Source organism: Aspergillus candidus, assembly GCF_002847045.1.
Source record: "Aspergillus candidus strain CBS 102.13 unplaced genomic scaffold BDW47scaffold_83, whole genome shotgun sequence".
Classification (NCBI taxonomy): Eukaryota; Fungi; Ascomycota; class Eurotiomycetes; order Eurotiales; family Aspergillaceae; genus Aspergillus; species Aspergillus candidus.
The window spans coordinates 17,067-37,890 of NW_020194088.1; the positions used below are offsets into that span (position 1 = coordinate 17,067).

General features: G+C 55.6%; 8 protein-coding genes across 8 annotated transcripts; 5 read left to right on the forward strand and 3 right to left on the reverse strand.

Moving 5' to 3' along the window:
* Window positions 1-454: 454 nt before the first annotated feature.
* BDW47DRAFT_129745 (DENN (AEX-3) domain protein) lies at window positions 455-3,299 on the forward strand (the record flags this gene model as incomplete). The annotated part of the gene is made up of 2 exons (XM_024817028.1): window positions 455-829; window positions 933-3,299. 2 exons carry the CDS (start codon window positions 455-457, stop codon window positions 3,297-3,299), a joined length of 2,742 nt encoding a protein of 913 aa, XP_024667655.1.
* Window positions 3,300-3,952: 653 nt separating this feature from the next.
* On the reverse strand, window positions 3,953-5,488 carry BDW47DRAFT_90560 (SDR family NAD(P)-dependent oxidoreductase). The gene is made up of 4 exons (XM_024820186.1): window positions 5,212-5,488; window positions 5,129-5,160; window positions 4,619-4,949; window positions 3,953-4,514 (listed from the first exon to the last, which is right to left on the reverse strand). Exons 1-4 carry the CDS (start codon window positions 5,334-5,336, stop codon window positions 4,058-4,060), a joined length of 945 nt encoding a protein of 314 aa, XP_024667656.1. The 5' UTR covers window positions 5,337-5,488; the 3' UTR covers window positions 3,953-4,057.
* A 181-nt stretch (window positions 5,489-5,669) lies between these two features.
* On the forward strand, window positions 5,670-9,649 carry BDW47DRAFT_113571 (TBC domain-containing protein). Its single transcript, XM_024814449.1, has one exon. The coding sequence runs from the start codon at window positions 5,996-5,998 to the stop codon at window positions 9,314-9,316; it is 3,321 nt and encodes a 1,106-aa protein (XP_024667657.1). The 5' UTR covers window positions 5,670-5,995; the 3' UTR covers window positions 9,317-9,649.
* Window positions 9,650-9,886: 237 nt separating this feature from the next.
* BDW47DRAFT_113572 (synaptobrevin family protein) lies at window positions 9,887-11,080 on the forward strand. The gene is made up of 2 exons (XM_024814450.1): window positions 9,887-10,050; window positions 10,115-11,080. Exons 1-2 carry the CDS (start codon window positions 10,013-10,015, stop codon window positions 10,836-10,838), a joined length of 762 nt encoding a protein of 253 aa, XP_024667658.1. The 5' UTR covers window positions 9,887-10,012; the 3' UTR covers window positions 10,839-11,080.
* Window positions 11,081-12,142: 1,062 nt separating this feature from the next.
* On the forward strand, window positions 12,143-13,876 carry BDW47DRAFT_121022 (putative C2H2 finger domain protein; the record flags this gene model as incomplete). The annotated part of the gene is made up of 1 exon (XM_024815562.1): window positions 12,143-13,876. The coding sequence occupies one exon, from the start codon at window positions 12,143-12,145 to the stop codon at window positions 13,874-13,876; it is 1,734 nt and encodes a 577-aa protein (XP_024667659.1).
* A 390-nt stretch (window positions 13,877-14,266) lies between these two features.
* On the reverse strand, window positions 14,267-14,870 carry BDW47DRAFT_129750 (dolichyl-diphosphooligosaccharide--protein glycosyltransferase subunit 4; the record flags this gene model as incomplete). Its single annotated transcript, XM_024817029.1, has 2 exons — window positions 14,267-14,310; window positions 14,666-14,870. The coding sequence occupies 2 exons, from the start codon at window positions 14,868-14,870 to the stop codon at window positions 14,267-14,269; spliced, it is 249 nt and encodes an 82-aa protein (XP_024667660.1).
* Window positions 14,871-15,537: 667 nt separating this feature from the next.
* Window positions 15,538-17,770, forward strand: BDW47DRAFT_134964 (Zn(II)2Cys6 transcription factor). Its single transcript, XM_024818208.1, has one exon. The coding sequence runs from the start codon at window positions 15,883-15,885 to the stop codon at window positions 17,683-17,685; it is 1,803 nt and encodes a 600-aa protein (XP_024667661.1). The 5' UTR covers window positions 15,538-15,882; the 3' UTR covers window positions 17,686-17,770.
* Window positions 17,771-18,340: 570 nt separating this feature from the next.
* On the reverse strand, window positions 18,341-20,669 carry BDW47DRAFT_121024 (uncharacterized protein; the record flags this gene model as incomplete). Its single annotated transcript, XM_024815563.1, has 2 exons — window positions 18,341-18,412; window positions 18,798-20,669. The coding sequence occupies 2 exons, from the start codon at window positions 20,667-20,669 to the stop codon at window positions 18,341-18,343; spliced, it is 1,944 nt and encodes a 647-aa protein (XP_024667662.1).
* Window positions 20,670-20,824: the final 155 nt, after the last annotated feature.

The following is a 20,824-nucleotide window of genomic DNA, read 5'->3' on the forward strand; positions in this document are numbered from 1 at the left end:
TCCTCGCTTCTCCACGTCTTTAAGCCTCGGTTTTACAAGACGCGTTGATTAGCCTGGGAAATGTTCATCACGGTCTAGTGTTCCCATCCTTCTCAGTGTTTGGTCTCGACTCGTGCCGTCGGTTCTCTCTCTCTTTACCCACTGCATCCCCACCCCTTTTTCATTCTTTTTTTCTTTTTTGATTTTATTTATTTCATTTTATTCGACTGTCGAAGAGACATCTTTAGCAGTGCTACAATTGCTGTCAGGAAACACCTCTCCTGTTCAGCTGATGTTCAATCCCTATACCTCTTGGGGTTGTATCTGTCCTTCGCCTTAACTCGATATCAACCTCCACTGTTCCTCATAACCTGCGGTTAAGGACTCGATTTGTGAGAGAGAAGAAAAAGAAAACTATATATACGGTCCCTACCCACACGCTAGTTCGTCCGTTCCTTGGGACCCTGCCATCATCATGAGTCCGTCTCTGAGAGACCACATCACCCGTCCGTCCACCCGCGACCGCCCCGTCACCCGCGATCAAGGAGAAAATTCGCTGGTCGTTCCTAGTCGCACCTCCTCGCTTCATTCCCGCATCACCCAGCCTATCCCTTCGCAAATGAATGCCAAACCCGCCCAGCGCACCCCCAAGACCCTCACCCATGCCTACATGGTCTGCGGCGTGGGCCGCGAACCCTCCCAATGGGTCAAGGCTCCCGCTCCCGCTCAGGGCAAGATCGGTCATATGAAGGGTGCCGTCGGTCAGTTCTGGCTGCCTGAGATTCTGGGGAGCAGTCCCCGTCTGGAACAGGACAATGAAGTGGCCAAGTCGTTGCACTCGGCGATGCGAGTATGTCCTTTCTATTTCATTTTATTTATTATTATTATTTTTTTTTTTTTGTTTGACTCTCACGGAGAACGGGGAGAGAAGAGAAAGATGACTGACAGAACAGGCCTGTTTCCCCCATGATGTCGAAATCTGCACCGGCAAGAGCCAGCCGCACTGCGTTCACCACGCTTTCGTCCTGCAGCAGGATTCCTCCCACACTCTCTACGGTATCGCTCTCCGGGTGTGGTCGCGGGCCGACGAGAAGCGCGCCGAAACCATCCGCGAACTGCGAAAGAAGACCGAATCGGATTACTACGACAACCCCGACGAGACCTACTGGATCCCCTACTGTCTGAGCTTCCTCTCGCGATACCCCCTTTACGACCTCCTGGGCGACTACCTGCGCGGCATGTGGATCCATTGGAACAAGGCCACCAACCTCTTCCACGCCGAAGAGGTGTCCCGCATCCTGAGCTTTCCCGCCCCGCGCTTGAATGACCTGGTCCGCATCGACATGAAGGATTATGCTTTGTGCTACCAGTTCCCCTCGTCGCCCACCGGTTTCCAGAACTTCTCCATGTGGCCCCTTTTCAACTGCTTGTCGATTCCCAACATTGTGGGCGTGATCGAGGCGGCCGTGTCCCCCACTCGTCGCATCATCTTCGTCAGTCACTACTCCGCCATGCTCACCATCGCCGCCGAGACGATTCGCTATTGCGTGCGGGTCTACGAATGGAGTGGCCTGTACGTCCCGATGGTGCACGCCCGCCACATCAAGGAACTGGTGCAAGAGCCCGGTCCGTACATCCTCGGTGTGACGGCGGAATGCCGCACGCTCTTCAACGCCCCCTCAGATGCCCTGGTCGTTGACCTGGATCGGAACTTTGTGCTCACCTCGAGCCCGCCCAACGTGCTGAACCCGGGCCAGCGTACCAAGTTCATCAACCGGTTGACGCAGGCGTTGAACGGTGACATCACCCCGACTGGCGTCCCGCCCCATCTGCGCTCGGCCTATGCCGGCGGCAAACTCATCCCCGCCGGACAGATCATCGTCATGCGCGGAGAGGTGGAGAGCGTCCAGGAGCCCGAGTGGTGGAACCAGGACTCCGTCATGGGCATCATGGACCACGTGTGCGAGAAGCTGGGCCGCAACACCGGCATGAAGGCCATCTTCGGCGGTTCCGTCAAGAAGCCCCTCATGACCAAGGTCTCGATGCGCCACCTCAACGAGATCGTGCGCGAGCGCAACCAGTACTCCCGCGACGCCATGGAGGCCTGGCAGGACTTCATCAACCTCAAGGGACGCATGGACACCGAGATCGGCAAGGTCACCAAGCGCAACAACTTCCTGGTCGAGGAGCTCGAGACCTGGAAGCAGCAGTTCCTCAAGTTCCAGGCCTTCGCCGAGCAGCTCACCAAGGAGACTTCGGAGCTCAAGGTCAAGATCGAGACCCACAAGCGCGAGAACCGCCGCCTCAGCGGCATGATCGACCAGCAGAAGGACGACGTGGCGCGTCTCACGCTCCGTCTGTCGGGCACCGAGAAGCAGCGCGACGACGCACTCGAGGCCCTGGTCCTCCAGCAGGAGATCGCCGAGGAGCTCGAGCGGGAGCGCAAGCGCAACCAGAACGAGCTCTCCTCGTTGCAGCACACCAACTCGTCGCTGGCACGCCAGCGCGACGACGCGCAGCGCGTCGTCTTGCACCTGCGCAGCCTCATCAACGGGCAGTCGCACCACATGGAGCACATTGTTCGCTCCATCGGCAGCGCAACCGAGCTGCAGGAACTCGCCACGCAGGAGGCCGCCGTCGAGAAGACCAAGGAGGTCGAGTCCGACATCGAGACCCTGCGGGAGTCGACGCCCTCGCGCCCCGCGTCGGAGACGCCCACCAAGGCGATGCCGAACATGACCCCCGAGCTCGAGCAGCACCTCCTGAGCATGGGCAGTGGAAGCAACCGCCTCGCCCGTCTCAGCATCACCGATGTCGCGGATCGTTACCTGCGCGACAAGACGGATTCGATCTCGGACATCATCCGCAGCATCAGCGAGCAGTGCGCCGCCGCCGTAGAGGGCCTCCAGCTCGCCCAGGACGCCGAGGACGACGAAGACTCCGCCAAGATCGAGCGCAGCGACAGCCGTCTGGCCCCCAGCGACACGCTGGACGGCCGGTCGACCCGCGACGGCAGTGAACTGGGCGACGGCGACAACCACTCGCTTCATCCCGACCACCGCGGCTCCAGCGTGCCGCCCACGCCCGACCTGGTGCACAACCGCTCCAGCACGTCGATGTCGATGATGAGCAGCTCGACCTTCCCGGAGCGGTCGAGCCAGCAGTACGGGCCGGGTGAGATCCCGACTCGGATCGTCGAGGACGACGACGAGCATGCTCACGAGACCGACGGTCTGGAGGACCACACCGCCAGCGGATCGCTGTCCAAGCAGAACAGCGAGAACCTCATGCGGGCCAGCAACCCTCGCATGGTGGCATAATCGGGACATCAATCGATGATGCAACGGTTGTATTCAACGAGTTTGACACGACATCTGCTCCTCCGTTTTAATTCGAGCGAGTTGTGCAGTAGCACTTTTTATCTTTTTTTTTCTATCTTTTTTTCTTATCCTTTTATTTTTTGAAGTTTTGTCTTCACTATACCTTTTCTTTTCTTCTGTTTGGATATTCCCACTTACGCCTCTTTGCCTTTGCGCTATTACCCGGAAGAGACTCGATTCACTCTAGTGGAGGATTTATTTACTCTTCTTGATCTGCCCTTTCGATAGGGTTGTATTATTGTCAGACTTGTGATATGGCACAAGCTCGTCTTTATCTCTTTTTCCTTTCTATCCCTTTCCAGACTGCTGGGTTGTTTTCATTTTCTCTTTTAGAGCTATCATGGCTCCCGGGCCTGTCCTCACCCTCTGGTGTTTCTTACTGTCTTCTCCTTATCTTTCTAGTTTCCTTTTGTCTTGTCTATAGCTTTGGGAGGGGCTGCTTTGAGAGCGTCTCTTGTCCGTATCATTGGATAGTGTATACTTTTTGATTGTTATACATGGCTAAGCCCTGCTTGTAGTTGATATAGTGTTGATTGTATCGACCTAGTATGCTTGCGTGGCTCAGCTGTAGGTATATCCATGGTATGGTACTCGATATATACAATAGTGAGTAGGAACCAAGTACAGTAGATGCGTAGGTACTAACGGATTTACACCCCAGTACTTCGCACCAGATACCCGGCTAGCTAGATAGAAAATCAAGCCAACTTCCCAGGAACAACCGGATGACCCGCGCTCAACCCGCCACAAACCGCCCAAGCCTGCCCATTAACATAACTACTCTCATCACTGCCCAAGAAGAGCGCCACCCGCGCAACCTCATCCGCCACCGCACCCCGCTGCAGCGGATTCAACTGCCCAACCTTGCGCTCCGTGCCGCGCTCCCGAGCGCGGTCGAACACGCTCTGCGTCATGCCTGTCTCGATCAGACCCGGGCAGATCGCGTTGATCCGGATGCCGGACCCGCCGAGTTGGTAGGAGATCGTTTGCGCGATGGAGACGACGGCGGCCTTTGAGGCGGAGTAGTCTGTTGAGCCGGCGTTGGAGCGCAGGCCTGCTACCGAGGCGGTGCAGATGATGGAGCCTGATGGGTAGGGTTTGGATGCGGAGGTTTGGCGCATGGCGAGGGAGGCGTGTTTGGCGGCGAGGAAGACGCTTTATATTAATTAGTTTATCTGTCTTATTGTTTTTGGTTCTTCCATGCTGGGACGGATATTCCCTTCTTGATGTAAAACGGAAAGTGGAAGGGGAAGACAAACCTGATAGTGTTAGTATTCATCGTCTTAGCAAACCCCTCCGCACTCATATCCGTAAACGCAACCGGCTGGCCCACGATGCCCGCATTCGCGAAGAACACATCCAGCCGGCCGTACTTTTGCAGCGCGTCGGCGACAACAGCCTTCACGGCTTCCTCGTTGGCCGCGTCGAACTGCCGCGTGTGGACGTCCACGCCCGGGTACAGGGACTCGATCTCGCGTTTGTGGGTTGCGAGATGGGTGGAGTCAAAGTCGCAGATGTAGACTGCTTTGGCGCCGTTGTGCGCGTATTGGTGGGCGCTGGCGCGGCCGATTCCGGCGGGGGAGTTGGTTCCTGGGTTGTTAGTTTTGAGTTCATGTGTTTTATAGGATTGTGTAGATTGTATGCGTGTATGTGGGTAGGTAGATAGGGAGACAATGGTAGGCAAGTATGTAGGTAGGGGATATGTACGTAGGCAAATATGTAGGTAGGGGGTATGTATAGGTTGGAAGTAGAGGATAGTGGTAACTTACCCGTAACGATAACGACCTTGTCCTTGACACGGCTTCGCAGAGTTAGCTACTATCTATGTATCCTCGCCCAAATGTATACTCACGGTCCAACTGAATCCTGCGCTACCTGGCGAATGCGAGGAATATCCTCAAACTTGCCGGCGTCAGGAATGCCCTCGGCAAGCTGCTGGCTCAGGGCCTGGAGACGCTGTTTGGCGGAGAAGGGCATGATGTGTATGATAGTATGCAATGGTACGCGACTTTGCAAGATTTCAAAAGATTGACTGTTTATCAGACAAGGAGAGTACTGCAAACACTTTATCCCATGTCATCTCCTCTTTTCTCCTCTCTGTCATCCCCTCTCCAGCTTAGATGCAGCTCGGTTATGCGGGGAGCCGAGGCTGATATCAGGTGATCGATTACATGAACACCAGCCTGAGGCATATATACACGCCTGAGGCACCGAGATCCACCGACCCGATCCGGCCATGACTCAGCCGGTCACTCCCACGTCATGGCGATTGCATACCTGATCTTGCCAATTGGGTTCAAACAAGCATCCGCCCATTCCAGCTGCTCTCGACGTGTCGGTCTGCTTTCTGAACTATTGCTGCTTTGGTACTGTATCTGCTGCCCAGTGGTCACTTGATTGTTGTTGCAAGACGAGGACGGTATATCTACGCGGATCACTGTTCAGTGTTCACAACGGCGGAACAGACGGAGGAAGGACCTTACTGATAAATCTCGCCCACTGCTGTCGTCAGGAACACACAACTTTTCTGTATACTGTCTGACCTGAGTTTTATCTATCTTCTTTTTTACAATAAGCATCCTCCGCAAACTTCATGACGCCCGCACTCACCTGGTCTACCCACCACCCCACGAGCCATGGCGGAGTGCGAAGTCCAGCAGACCCTGCAGCGTTCTTCCTCCCGGACATCCTCTTCCTCACGTCACAGTCAAAAGGCTAAGACCGTCCGTGCAAAGCCTCAGAAACGCCTCTCCGCCACCTCCTCCATCGCCACCGACCTCACATCCTTCCCCTCGCTATCTCCCGATCGATCCCCCGAGGGCTTCACCGGCCAGCCCGCGTTGAACCGAGCCCTGACGAATGCGCTCCTGGATCGGGGGGATGCGAACAGCACCGGTGGCGCCAGCAATACCAGTGGGGGAGGAGATAGCGGCAGCGATTCCAGCCGGGACCGGAAATCCACGCTGGCGAGGTTGACGAGCAACATGTCTCAGAATTCTGGGCGTGCGGCGCTGTTTGATGATGCCCCTCCGGCTAACGACTTCCCCGGGGCTCTACATCTGGCTGATGATGCCCATATCGAGCGCTTGATTTCGAACACTGGGGCGGTGAAGTTGGTCAGGCAGTTCGCTCGGGATTTGGCGCAGCGTGACTCGGAGATCTCGACCTTACGCCAGCGTGCTGATGCGAGGGAAAGGGAATTGAAGAGGATGCTGCGGGAGGTGTCGGTGTCGAATCAGGATATTGAGCGTCGGCTGTATACTCTGGACTACTCGGCAAAGCGGGGCGAGAAGGACCACCCTGGTGGGGCTGATAGCATGGAACAGGCGAATCCGTCGGCCGCTATGCACGGGCTGATGCAGCAAGCCATGGCCGATGATGTCGGTTCTTTCCCCCAGGAAATCCCGGGCCCTATGTCCATGTCGCAATCGACTGTTCGCGGGCCGCGTCTCGAAAGTGATGCACGATCCGACACGACCAATAGTGCATCCGGCACGGCACGGAAGAGACAGACATCACTCCGCAACTGGCAGGATTATATATTCGGGGGCAACGCGAACGGTCGTAAGCCGAGTCGCGCAAGCAGCGTCATGGGTGACGTTGGAGAAACGGAAGAAGACACCCAGCGGCAGCAGAACCTCACTGTCGCATCGGCCCGTCGCAAGGGTCTTGACGACCAGCTCTTCCAACCTCCAGAAGGGCGGATTAACCCTGGTACCGAGGAAGCGGTTACGAGTAGTACAGGCAACGCTGATAGCGCTAGCCTGCATTCGCGGAAATCGTCCAAGTCTTTGTCTTCGTGGACAGTCAAACTGTTTGCTGGGAACTCCCAAGCCAGTAAAGACGACAGCGCTGGCGAATCAACCCGCAGTAGTGCCCCCTCAGCCGCCCGGGGTAAAGGGAAAGGGGATCCATCTGCGGCTGCCGCCAATACGAAAGGGAGCATCTCCGCAGTAGCTGCCCTCAAACGCATCAACAGCGGCACGGATATGCCGAGTTTGCAGGCCGCGGCTAGTAGATCAGCAAATGGACCGGGTTCAGCGGGCCCCAAGACCGGCCAGGCCGGTCGCAGACTCGCAGCTACGAGCGTCTCGCAAGGGGCGAGCTCGGAGAACACAGGCAAACATGAAGCCAACCTTGGTCCTGTCGAAATGGATGCGATTCTTCCCTTGGAATCGAGACCCCCGACGCTTACCCCCACGTTCAATAATTACCAGTCAAGCGATTTGTTAACAGATCGATTTGGGTTCATCTACGACCAACGCCGCAAGAAGAGGCAAAGGGAGGCGAGCAAGCTCAAGAGCGGTGGCCATCGCTTCAGCGTGACGGAGACTATCAGCAGCTTCCGAAGCGATGTTTCGGATGGCGATGACGACAGAAAGTTGGACTCCAGTTCAAGTTCAGCGCGCTCTCCCGGCCTTGCGACGCCAGACGATCAAGAGGGCAGTGATAGTTCGCAACGTAGATGGCAGGATTATCTGAGGATGCCCACGGGACCGGCTGAACTCCTTTCACATACCCCTTCTGTCGGCCCTATCGTGTCGTTAACTACTGGCGAGAGCGAGGGTAAGCGAGGTACAGCAGTAGCTGTGGACAAACGGGGCTCACTGGCTGTCAACCAAAACTCCGAACCATCAGCCTCTACCTCCACTGTGACCGCGGATCGCCCAGAGTTCTCGGGAACTAACAACGGAGACAAACCTCTCGCTGCTGTGACACTGGCTGCAAACGAGAACGAACCGGTCAAATTGCTCCTTGAGCAGCTGAGTGACCTCCACGACTCACTGCAACGTGATAAGACCGTTAAATGGAACGAATTTCTTCGCAAGGTGCGCGCAGAGCGGAGAAAGGACGGGGAAGCGGCAGCGGCAGCGGCGGCCGCCGCTGACCGGCCACTGCAATCTGTTGATATGCCCGAAGTTTCTTTGGCGGACGGTGAAGTAGTGGGTATCGCCGGTCTGGGCAATAAGGGCAAGGTCGGCCGTGCCAAGTGGCGCGAGTTCCGGTCCCTCGTTCTCGGTGGCATTCCTGTTGCTCTTAGAGCAAAGGTTTGGTCAGAGTGCAGTGGCGCATCCTCGATGCGGGTTCCGGGCTACTACGATGACCTTACAAAGGGGATCGGCGGCAGTGAACCCGACCCGTCCGTTGTTGCTCAAATCGACATGGATATCAACCGCACCTTGACCGACAATGTGTTCTTTCGCAAAGGGCCGGGGGTCGATAAGCTCAAAGAAGTCCTCCTTGCGTACTCGCGTCGCAATCCGGAGGTGGGGTACTGCCAGGGCATGAATCTCATCGCTGCATCACTCCTCTTGATCACACCCACCGCTGAAGACACCTTCTGGCTCCTCACCTCGATGATCGAGGTTATCCTCCCGCAGCATTACTACGACCACGGTCTCCTCGCGTCGCGCGCAGACCAGATGGTGCTACGGCAGTATATCTCCCAAGTGCTGCCCAAGCTCTCGGCGCACCTCGAGTCGCTGGGCGTTGAGCTCGAAGCGCTGACCTTTCAGTGGTTCCTGTCGGTCTTCACCGACTGTCTATCAGCGGAGGCATTATATCGCGTCTGGGACGTTGTCCTCTGTCTAAATGTCACCAGCGTGGTGAGCCCAACACCCACTGCCACGAATGCGGCGTCCGGACCCCGCGAGTCCAAAGACCCTTCCGCCTCTCGAGCACAGGACCTTGCATCTGGGAGCGGCGGCGGGAGCACATTCTTATTCCAAGTTGCGTTAGCGCTCCTGAAGCTCAACGAGCAGCAACTCCTGACCACGTGCACCACGTCGGCCGAGCTATACACATATATCAACCATCAAATGACCAACCATGCGATCAGCATCGACGGTTTGATCCAGGCTAGTGAGGCCTTGCGGAACGTCGTCCGTCGCGAGGATGTCGTCTCGCGCCGAGCTGACGCCATGCGGGAGTTTGGGGTTCCTTTTGATGGGGCATGAGCGCTCCTTTTCTATCTTCTCTACTCAGTCTTCCTTTCTTTCCTTGGGTCTTGATACGAAATTTACGCTCCTTGTGCCGCGCGGCTTTTTCTCTCTGTTCTTTTCCGTCATTCGCATGATACCATCTTGTCTTTCCTTATAGAATTGCGGTGCTGGCTGGTTGGTTTTTTTCTTCCATACTTGTTTTGGCGAGCATACGTGGGCATTCTGCTGGGTTGATTATTGCAGGTAACTGAATAAAATAAATCACTGTGGTCGGCTTTGTTGTCTGTGTTTCCGTCTTATCTAGAGTCCTGTAGGCATATTGACGATTTGAGCTATGCTATATTGTCTATTATGGGATTCTTGATCACCGCTAGAGGGGATATGATCACAATGAACCTGCATTTTATAATCACCTGATCCATAGGAACTCCCTCTTTTCCATACAATTTCCAAGAATGCTGCCGATGTATGACAGTTGCCATCACGTGACCGAATCCGGGGATCTTGGCGGCGACGTCACGAAACTAACTTCCTGAGCTAATTCACTTTAGTATTTTCTTCAACTTCAACATCCCAGTTGTGATTTGTTATTGCAATAGAATACGACGGGATCAAACTACCTTATTTCTTAATATCATTTACTCGTCTCGCGCCGTGTCATACCCAAAACTGGTATCTTGTTCCTTAGGCAGGCCCTAGGCATCATTCATCATGGCTTCTTCATCCAAGCCCCCGAGCTCCCTGCTCTAGTACGTTGCGAACCGAATCAACATCATCCAATTCTATTGCGTGAAAGCTAACATCCAAATGAAGCACCTGCATCGCCAACCGCACCACAATCCTGGCCGAACACTCCGCCCCAGGCAGCTCCTCAACCTCCGCCTCATCCCTCGCCTCCATCATCCTCCCCAAGATCACCCACGACAAATGCCAGAAGCTCACCTTCACCCACGACCGCCTCTTCGTGCACTACATCGCCGACTCGCCCACAGGGTCCACCGAAGACATCAGCCGCCAGGAGGTCAACTCCTACGCCCCGTTGAGCTTCATCGTCGTCGCAACCGCCGAACAAGGCCGCCGCATCCCCTTCGCCTTCCTCCTCGAAATGAAGCGCAAGTTCCTATCCGCCTATCCCCCCGACAACACGGACTTTTCCTCTCTCCCCGCTTATGGCTGCGCCGCTTTTAACCCCGACCTGCGCGCGCTGCTCCAGACGTATAATACCGCCCCGCCGTCTGACTCGCTTGCTTCTGCCCGTCGCGAGATCGATAGCGTCCGTGACATTATGACGGAGAATATCGAGCGCGTGCTGGAGCGCGGCGAGCGCATCGATCTGCTTGTTGATAAGACGGATCGGCTGGGCGGCAATGCGCATGACTTTCGGCTGCGGAGTCGTGGGCTGCGGAGGCGTATGTGGTGGAAGAATATTAAGCTGATGGCGCTGCTGGTTGTGGTTGTCATCTTCCTTATGTACCTGTTTGTGGGCATGGGGTGCGGACTGCCGGCCTGGGGCAGGTGTGTGGGCCATAGTGAGTAAAGTATGCTGTGCAATGTGCATGGGGCTTTGCTCTTTTTGCTCACGTTCACGCTCACGTTGATGCTCAAGTGCTTGGTGTGTTTGTTTGATCGTGATCGCGATTTACCTAGCGCGGTGGGAATACCGTTCCGCCGATTCAATTCGTGATATCCGCATTTTCGCAAGTCAGCCAGTTTGCTCTTTGTATTATATAACGTCGATTTTCGGTCTCTTTTGATGGTGAGAGACTGCACGATACTACATATCTATTTCATTTTGAATGTACAGCATCATTCTTTCCATTTGATTCGTATATCTAGATTCTGGACGTGAAGCCAACCCATAGGCTCAGTGTTGTGTTTACATGTTAGATTCGTATACGATATGTATCTCACTTTCAAACCCGCAGCGTCATAGCTAGTGCTCAGTGCGAGTCTGCAAGCGAGGCAGATTCCACGGCCGGCAGAACCAGCCGTGATTTCTGTGATTTGTTATTCGCCAGTCATTTAACTCTTCAACCATGTTCAGGTCGTCCGAAGACGGGATTGACGAGGTGATAATCTGGCGGGTATGTTGGGGGATTTAGGAGGGGAGTGAGGGGTTGTTGTGAGTGGGGGTGCTGGTTCGCGTAGGAGGAACGCTTCCAAAATGTGGATGTGAGTCGAGATAATAGACATTGTAACGAAAAGTGAGACGGCAGTTGCACGGAGTCAAGCTTGATCATTCTTTGATTCGTAGCAGGCGTCTGTTTTGCAGGACAGAGGAGCTCGGGTCATTATCGAGTCCTCTCATCCATATTGATGGCAACAGGCAAAACCATTGAAGTAGAGACTTCCTAGTCTCATATAAGATCAATCATTGATCACCATGGTGTCAAAACCAGTGTACTCTGTTCCCTCACACTCATTTGTTGTGTATCTCTCAATAGACGGAGAGATGGTGAGGGATGTGTTTGTTGTCAGAAGGAAGTTGGGAAACTTTCGCGGAGGTCACCTGAATCCGTGCGTCACATGACCGCGTGTCGGCTAGGGCTTTGTCATCCGGAGTTGCTCGCTCACCGCCCGGGGGTTCGGCTTATCGCCCGAAGATCGTCAAGGCTTCGATGCGCCAACTATCTACTGTCGCGTTACTCGTCTTGGTCAACCGATGGTTGCAACGAAAGGGTTATAGGTTCCTTGTGGAATCAAGCATCACCGCTTCTACCTTTTCAATACTGTTCTCTTTTCTCACTTCTCTGCCCTGCAGGATGATCCATTGAGGGGCGTGCATCTCGATTCGCGGTTTGACTAGACCGCTGGCTTGCACGGTGCCATTGACAGTCCAACATGGCGAACGACGATTACAACTGGCTCGCGGGCTTTGATCAACTCGATAACTATCTGCAGAGGTCTATAGGCAATGGAGCTTCTTCCGGTGAACCTACCCCTGCACACACGTCGCCGTACACAACACCTTCCGCGTTTCAAGCGCCCACAAACCAACCTCATCCACCACCACCACCTACGCAATATGCACCGGCAGGGATGATTCCACCGGGCGCGCAATTCCAGCACAATATCAACGACGGATATGTCACGGCGCACCACCACCCCGAACACTTTGCCGGCGAGAGCTCCGCGAGACCACAGAATAGCTTCCAATTCCCGCCCGCTGGTCCTGCGCAGAGTCACTACCAATCGCCAGTGCACTATCTCCCACGCTCTGCAGCTTTGCCAGCCTCAGCTCCTTCATACCCCCCAGCCCAACGCTTTCCGACTCTCTCGGCTCCGGAACCATCACCGCTACCGTCCTACATTCCGCGACAGGGGGTCATAGCAGCGGACATGGAAGCGGCGCGCGCCGCAAAAAGGCTTTGCATATCCAAGTCGCGCTCTCACTTGGATCCTGTGGGTCACTCGGCATCTCGAGTTCCGCCCAAGACAGGATTGTATAAGACTATGGATTCGGTGAATGGTGCCGCGGGGAGTTTGGTCAAACCAGTTGGCGGACCACCCGGCGGGCAACCCAGCCCCGGTGGAAAGTTCGTCGCATATTCTTATGCTCCGCGCGATCCCAATAATAAGCGCTTCCTCAAGGACCGCGTGGACATGGCCAAACGTCTTACGACGAGCGATGGGATGAAAAAGACGACCTATGATCCTAAAACGATCGCTAGGGATGTCTTGATTTCGGCGGGCCGTCACCCGAAGGAGGCTGCTCTGAATCACCATCTCTCCCGTTTGCGCGACGTGTTCACTCATATTGATACGTCGTCCGATCTGTCGACCTTCCGGTGGGATTTGGTCGATCCCGGCCCTGATAAGACACGTGACCAGCACGCGTCCGCGCCCCGACCGGAGACTCCCGCGATCCCGCCCCAGCTTCCCGCCGCGCAACCCACGCCGCCGTTGCCCACGGTCGATGATCGGGAACTCTCGACACACCAACCTCCCCAGCACGCTCAGCAACAAGAGAATTCCCCACCCGTGCCTGTCTCGCAGTCACCACTGCCACCACCGATACCACAACCCCACGTGCACTCCCCACCCCCACCCAAACCGCAACCTACGCCCCAACCCAAATCCCAACCCAAGCCCCAATCCAAACCCCAACCCAAACCCCAACCTAAGTCCCAGCCCGCGCCCCAGCCTGTTTCTCAGGCACCTACACCTGCACCTCCGCAGCCGTGCCCGAAGCCCGAGGTGCGCCTCCCGACGCCGATCGTGGAGATGGGGAGACCACCGGGCAAAAGACCAGTCGGACGACCGCCGGGGCGGCCGGCCGGCAGCACCAAGGTCCCGATGGTGGTGCCACCACCTCTACCGGTATCGTACCAGGTGTACGCGTGTCGATGGCAGAACTGTCAAGCCGAATTACACAACCTGGAGATGCTGCGAAAACACATTCTGAAGCTCCACGTGCCCTATTCGATCAGCTGCGCGTGGAAGGGGTGCAAGTTCAAGGGACATCTGCCGGCGTGGCAGCTGTTCGAACACATCAAGACGGCGCACCTGGACTCCATCGCCTGGAAGCAAGGTGATGGGCCGTCGGTGAATGGACCTGGTGAGAAAGCGCCTTGACAATGGCTTGCGGGGGAGCTCGAAGGGAACTTACGTTAATGATCTGATCTTGTTGTATTATCTAGTGGGCAGTGATGTCGGAGAGACTCCCCTCCCCATCCCCAATTCCAACCAGTCCAAAGGCGAGGATGCGCTCATCTTCCCGGCCAGCTTTAGCTCCATTCGCGCCTTTAACAAGGTCCATGGGAATAGCACGCAGCGCGACCGGGCCCAGGGGATTCTGAAGGCGGTGCGCAAGCAGAAGGAACGGATCGGTGTCGGGCTGGATCCCGGCGGTTGTCAGCTGGCGACGCCCGCGCGGAACGCGAACTTGACGGCCGAAGAGGGTGTCTACGAGGTGGAGGTCGAATAACCGGGCGTCTACGAGGTGGAGGTCGAATAATCAGACGTTTACGATGTGGGGTTTGAGGGGAGATCGATTTGTCCGGATGGGCCTATGGGAACTATGGCTTTCGCAATCTAGATTTTGCATTGGGTTGGGTCGCACCGGTGTCAACGGCGTTTGAGTATCTTGCATTTGTGTATCTTGATTTATGATTTCCCCTTTGTTGTGTACGATTCTGGGATGTTGATGGGTTTAGCTTGCATTGAGCATGGACAGATACTTCCAAGATTCATACACTTGCCATCGGGCCTCGGCATGAGACCTAGGGCGGATATAATCGATCCAGTCATTTGACCGATACCTTCAAACGCTGCGATAAATACACAAAAGGGAATAATACAACGTTAACTAAGAGGAAAAGCAAAGAATCCCATAGGCCCAGAACCACCACTAGCTGTCTTTACCCCCGATGGATGAACCGCCCGCGGTCGCAGCCCCCCCGCCAGACGACCCCCCCGACACGCCAGCGGTCTTGTTGGTCGTGGAGGCGGACGTCTCCGAGCCATCGTCTTTGGCATTGACTTCGAGGAAGTGGTAGAGGATGATCAGCATCATGGCGCAGGAGCCGAGGAAGATGGCGAGGCGGTGGAGATCATCGTCGGAGATCATCGTGTTGGTTTCTTTGGTCTCGGTGGTTGGTGTCCTCTGTTTTCTTCTCTTTCTTGTAATGGTTGGAGAGGTAGGTTCAATTGACAGAGGTGGATATCGGATGCGACCAGTCGCGATGACGAGGGGACGGGGAGGTATGGGGCTGGAAAAGCCACGTCGGTTAGTTCTAGCTGGGGGTGAAGACTCGGGGCGAGATGGATGGGACCTTGGATCAAACACATCGATATATGATGATCTATCCCAAGGCATCAAGATAGACGTACCTGTAATTGAGTGACTGTTGCAATTGAATATAGTATCTGTTTCGTTGTCTGGTGTCTGTTCCTGTTGAACTTCAGATAAGCTGGGCGATCGGCGGCTGAGTCAGCGAACCAATGGACGGCCTGAGGTATCGGTCTCTTTGTTCTCCTTCTCTTCCAATCATCCTCGCCATCTTCAGCTTCTTGACTTGGCTGTCGCTTCTTTGGTCTCTTCTGCTTCGGGGTTTCTCGGTTGGATCTCGAGTATTGGAACGTCAATCTCTAGTGCTGTCCCCGACGAGGTTCCTGAACTCTCCCCAAAGAACTACACGTCTCTCCACCTCTCACGCCCGGGGGATGGTCTCCATTTGATGTCATATCATTATTCAATTCCACCCCATGCTGAATGAGGAAGAAATCACACGCTGGGCCATGCCTGTATGCATCTGCGTCGTTTCCATCCCAATCTGTGCGACTTGATCCATCATTTTTGTTTCTGTTCCCTGGTCCAGGGTATTAATACTGCGTCGTGACCGTCTTCCCCCCCCCAAGCCTTTCCTACTATCCCGTACTCAGTTTCACTCCCCCGCTCCGGTTCCACTTCGCCATTCGACCATCGCACTTTCTCTGATACACCCCCCTTCCTCATTTCCCTTCTGATCGTGTCCACGCGATCCTTCCTTTCGATCGTGCCCCCGCCATTCTCTCCCTGTGTTGTACAGCCGCGGTCACAACTTGAGCTCTCACTAAAGCTCCAAGCTCCACGCTCCACAATGGACGAGCCATTTCTTTCCACGGGGAACTCTGACTCGAACTCGGGTCCACCCAAGGGCGCTGGCCCGTCGCTGCTGGCCTGTCTCCTCTGCCGGCATAAACACCTCAAGTGTGATGGAAAGACTCCGGTCTGTGGCCGCTGTGCAGCCGTGGGGTCGGAGTGCCAGTATACCCCCTCCCGTCGGGGATACAAGGGCCCCTCCAAGAAACGACGCGCCAATTCCCCTGACCAATTGGCCTCCGACTTGTCCTCTTCGTCCTTCGACCCCCAATTCGCCGCCAGCTTCTTCAACGTTCCTGCCGATTGGGGTCTCCCACAGAACCATGTCACGTATGCGCCACCCATGGCGCCGCCCCAGCCGCCCCCGCCGCCGCCGGCGACCGCGACCCTCTCCTCTGCCTCGTCGGGCAGCCCGGGACTCACCGACACCCCCGGTCCGTCGCAACAACCCCTGCGGCTGTACAGTCAGCCCCTCACCCCCGAATCGGGTTCCGCCCCCGCCCCCGCCCCCGGCGATGGCTACCTCGTCGACATCTACTACACCTACTTCCACCCCGCACATCCCATCCTCCCCCCGCTGCGTCTCCTCTACCGCTCCTTCGTGCCCCCCTACCTCGAACATGTCATCAAATTCGTCGGCGCCCACTTCACCCCGGCCGCCTCCCCAGAGCCCTACCGTCCGACCGTCATGTCGTCCGTCATGGGCCAGGAGGCCTCCGTCGAGAAGCTGCAGGCGCTTGTGCTCCTGGCCATTGTCCTCCACTCGCGCAACGAGCGCCCCGAAGCGGGCGAGTGCCTGACCATGGCCGTCGATCTGGCCCTGGAGCTCGGTCTACACTCGGCCAGTTTCGCGACGGTGATGAGCGAGGGCGACCCCGTGCGGGCCGAGTCCCTGCGGCGCCTCTGGTGGGAGTTGTTCATCATCGAGGGGATGCTGACCGCGCTCGGAGTGCAGCGCACCTCGCGCACTGGTGCCGTGCCCCTGGAGGTCCCGCTGCCCTGCGAAGAACGGATCTACGCGGACGGCCTCGCGCCGCCGGTCCCGGCCCCGACCATCGCGCAGTTCGACGAGAGGGTCTTTGCGGACGAGGAGCGCGACTTCTCCTCCTTCACCTACCGCATCGAAGCCGTCCGGATCCTCTTACGGGTCGTGGCCACCCAGGAGATCGTCGAGGGCCAGCAGGACCACGTGGAGGCAATCGACGCGCGCATCACCAGCTGGTTCCACCACCTCCCCGAATCCAAGGCCGAGCTCCTACGCCCAGATGGGTCCGTCGACGAGATGATGTTCCAAGCCACCATGATCGTCAACGGCGCCTCCATCTACCTGCATTTCCCCCGCTCCGACCTGCTTTCGTCCCCCGCGATGGCAGCCGAAGTCATCTGCGGCCACCACGGACCGTGCAGCATCCCCGCGTTCTCACACCACGCCCACGCCATGAAGGCCGTCAAGGCCTCCAGCGAGATCTCCTCGCTCGCCTCCATCCGCATGCCCGTCGTCAAGCACACCCCCTTCTTCATCTGCTCTCTGGTCCTTAGCTCCATCGTTCAGCTGGCCGCTTGCTCCGTGAAAGCCGGGCAGATGCCAGATCCCAGCCGCGACCGCCTTGGCCTCACCATCGGCGTCTTCAAGTCCCTGGCCCGCACCTGGGCCATCTCCCAGACCATCATGCGGCAGATCAAGGCCGTCGCGCGCGACGTCATGGACCTGGGCCTCCGGCCCACCATGGACCAGATTGACCTAAACACGGTCCTCGATAATGGCCGGTTCCTGCTCCCGGATCTGCCTCCAATCCTATAGGCACTTTTCAAATTGAAGCTTCACGACTGCCATTCCTATAATCGACCCGGCTGGTGAATGTCATCCACATCGATACACGTTCACACCCCTCTAATATTGATTCCGAATCCAATTGATACCCATACTGTCGAAATTGACGACCAAGACGACACGACGCCAATATGCTACAATGTTTCTACGATGGAAGATGCACAATAAGCATGAAGAAAGTCAACAAAAAGAACGGAAGAAAAGAAGAAAATCAGAGATAAAACACACCACCGAATTACTTAAATCGAACGCGAACCAAAAAGGACCGGCTCCCATCTTGACCTTATTTTCATCGTGCAATCAGCTCCATATCCCCGCTCTTAGCATCTTTACTTTGAATCAGCCACTGAAATGGGAGTGAAAGTGATAGCTACACACATAGCCATGCTGTCGGTACCCTACTACACCTGGCTAGTAGCAGAATTTATCTGATAGACCGGCTGATTTCTGTGGATACCTTTGCATGCATATCTCATTGGCGATTTGATTGATCTTGATATTCGACGGCAATGGGAGGGAGTGAGTAGTAGATTGTTTGTTGTTGCTGGCTAGTTCTGGTTGTCTTTGGTTGTCTTTATTTGATTGTTTATGATGAATGAATGAATTGATTGTTTTCCTAAATATATCATTGGTGTCTCGGATGAGATGATTCTAGTTGAGTCTTTGTATTGAATTTTCCCTTAGGGATGGACTTGATCTATGCATCGTAGTATGCATGAGTGTTGTCATCTCGTAAGGGCAAAAGGTCAAAACAAAAATAAAAGAGGATTTAATTCAATTCAGAACATTGAACATTACAAATCGTAATCTATCCCTACCCGTATACGCCGAAGTCTTAACTACCTAACAACCATCACCTGATCATCACCAGGAAGACTCAACACAACCGTATCGTCGCTATCACTCCCCGCCGTATCATCATCGTCGTCAATCACCCAATCGTCATTCCCAGGGTCACTGCCTGGGCCAGTACCATTACCACCACCGCCCATCGAGCTCTCAGATACAGATACAACCTCACCATCAATCCCACCCATCGGCCGACGCGAAGCCCCCCCAACCGTACTCTCCGCCTCACGCACATCAATCATCGACACAGACGAGTCCACAGACCGCGAGCAGGCACTACTACCCCCCGTATGAATAGCCGGTCCAGGCGTGGAAAACCCCCCTGTCTCGAGAAACGGAATGTCCTGGTCGGCGTAGACGCCGCCCGTGCCGTCGTCGTTGCCGCCTGCCCACAGCGGGAGGAACTTGTATTCGTTGTCGGTGAGCGTCGTCAGTGTGTCTGTTATGCGGCATTGGAGGCTGGGTTGGAGGGGATCCGCTAGTTGCGTGCTGTAGGTTTGGATTGTGCCGCGGGCTTGGGCGACGAATTCCCAGAGGGAGAAGGTCTCGGGTTCTGGGCTGGGGGAGTCTTCTATGTTTGGTGGTGGGTTGGTGGTTGTGGTTGTGGTGGTGGTGGTGGTGGTGGTGCGGGTTAGGGCGTTGAAGGTCTCGGCTGCTTGGCCGATCTGGCTCCAGGGTATTGGGGTGAGGACTGCGTCGTGCTGGGTTTGGAAGGCTGGGAGGTGCGGGGCGATGTCGGCGATGGAGGTTAGATTGTCGCTGTTGTCGGAGATTGGGGGTGGGGGGTTGTAGACGAGTGTGCGGCTGGTGCGGAGGTCCCTCCAGAACGTCCGCGAGGCCAGGCGTTCGAAGGGCCGCATTTCGCTGTACGCGTGGAGGGCCTTTTCTGACGGGTATACTTGGTCGATGGGGGATCCCTGGCCTCGTGTGGGGTTGGCCTGCTGGCCGCTTGCTTGGGTGGCTTTCACGAGTCCTGCTTGCGGAAACCACGTCAACCCTCCCTTCTGCAGGACGTTCACGATGTGTTTCCGGACGAAGGACTTGATAATGGTAATGAGGTTGGAGACGATGGCACGCTCGTTCTCTGACTTGGGGTTGTAGTTTATGATGTTGCGGACGGATGGAAGGTTAGTGATCCAGGTCATTTCAGTGCCTGCAAGGTAAAGGAAGATGTTGATAACGTGCTCCATGAAGCTTTTGCTGGCGTATTCAATCCGCTGGAGCTCTTCATCGTCTAGTTCTTCCCGAAAGCGTCCGTGAAAGCTGCACTGTGATGGCTTGCCTTTGGTAGTCTTGTCGGAACTGGCTAGTAGAAGCAGGGCCTCTTCTCCAACGAGGACAGAAAAGGAGTCACGTAAGAGATCTATATCCTGCATCGCGCAGGCCACTCGATATGTTGATTCTGGACTTCTTTCAATGAGGAGCGTGTTATTACTTTCGTGAATCCAGTTGGAGATGGACTCGCGGACCCTCGGCACCATGACAACGTCGAACAATTTGGCTAGTGCAAAGTAGGTCCAGAACTTGCAAGGAGTATCAAGTGGCGGTGTCCAGCTTTGAAAAGACCTGAGCAGCCAGTAAATAGCCATCCGATGGCGAGAGGCAGAGTATTCAACTGGAAGCGCCAGTTTGCTGGCAGGGCAATAGGCGGGTTCCGAACTCTGCTCAAGTTCATCCTGCCCGCCGACATAAGGTGCGGGGAGGTCGAAACGATTCTGGTAGCGGGACCAGAGCCTGATCCCCAGAGGACACGATAACTCCGTCAAGAAAATGATGGCATCTTCGTCTAACGAAGGAGGCGTGAGGTCAAGGACATATTTTATATCGCGATCCAGCTTTCCCTCGAGCCCTCGCCGCTTGACCGTGCGTGCCTGGTTTCTTGGATGCAGAATCCCTGCAAAGTAGGCGGAACCAGTCGCCCAGAGCGTCTCGCTGTTTATGCGATGCGGAATGGACTCCGTGGTGCGTGGGAGAGCCGACCAAGAGTTCGTCAGCGGTGGAGAGTCGATATAAACCAGCGTGTCTGCGCCTTTGACAAGGATCAGTTGCAAGCGCTCTGGCCTGTAGCTGTTGCCGACTGGGGATGTTGTCTTTGGTGGGTCCATAGTGGGTATAGTTAGCCTCCTCCCCACTCGTGTTCAAGGACTGCTTGTGGAGAGGATATCTCCCCCGTCCAAACCAGTAACAGCCTTGAATATGAAGTAGCAGAAAGCAAGTGTGGAAAAAACGGATATGTAGTATGATTACAAGAAACAGTGGA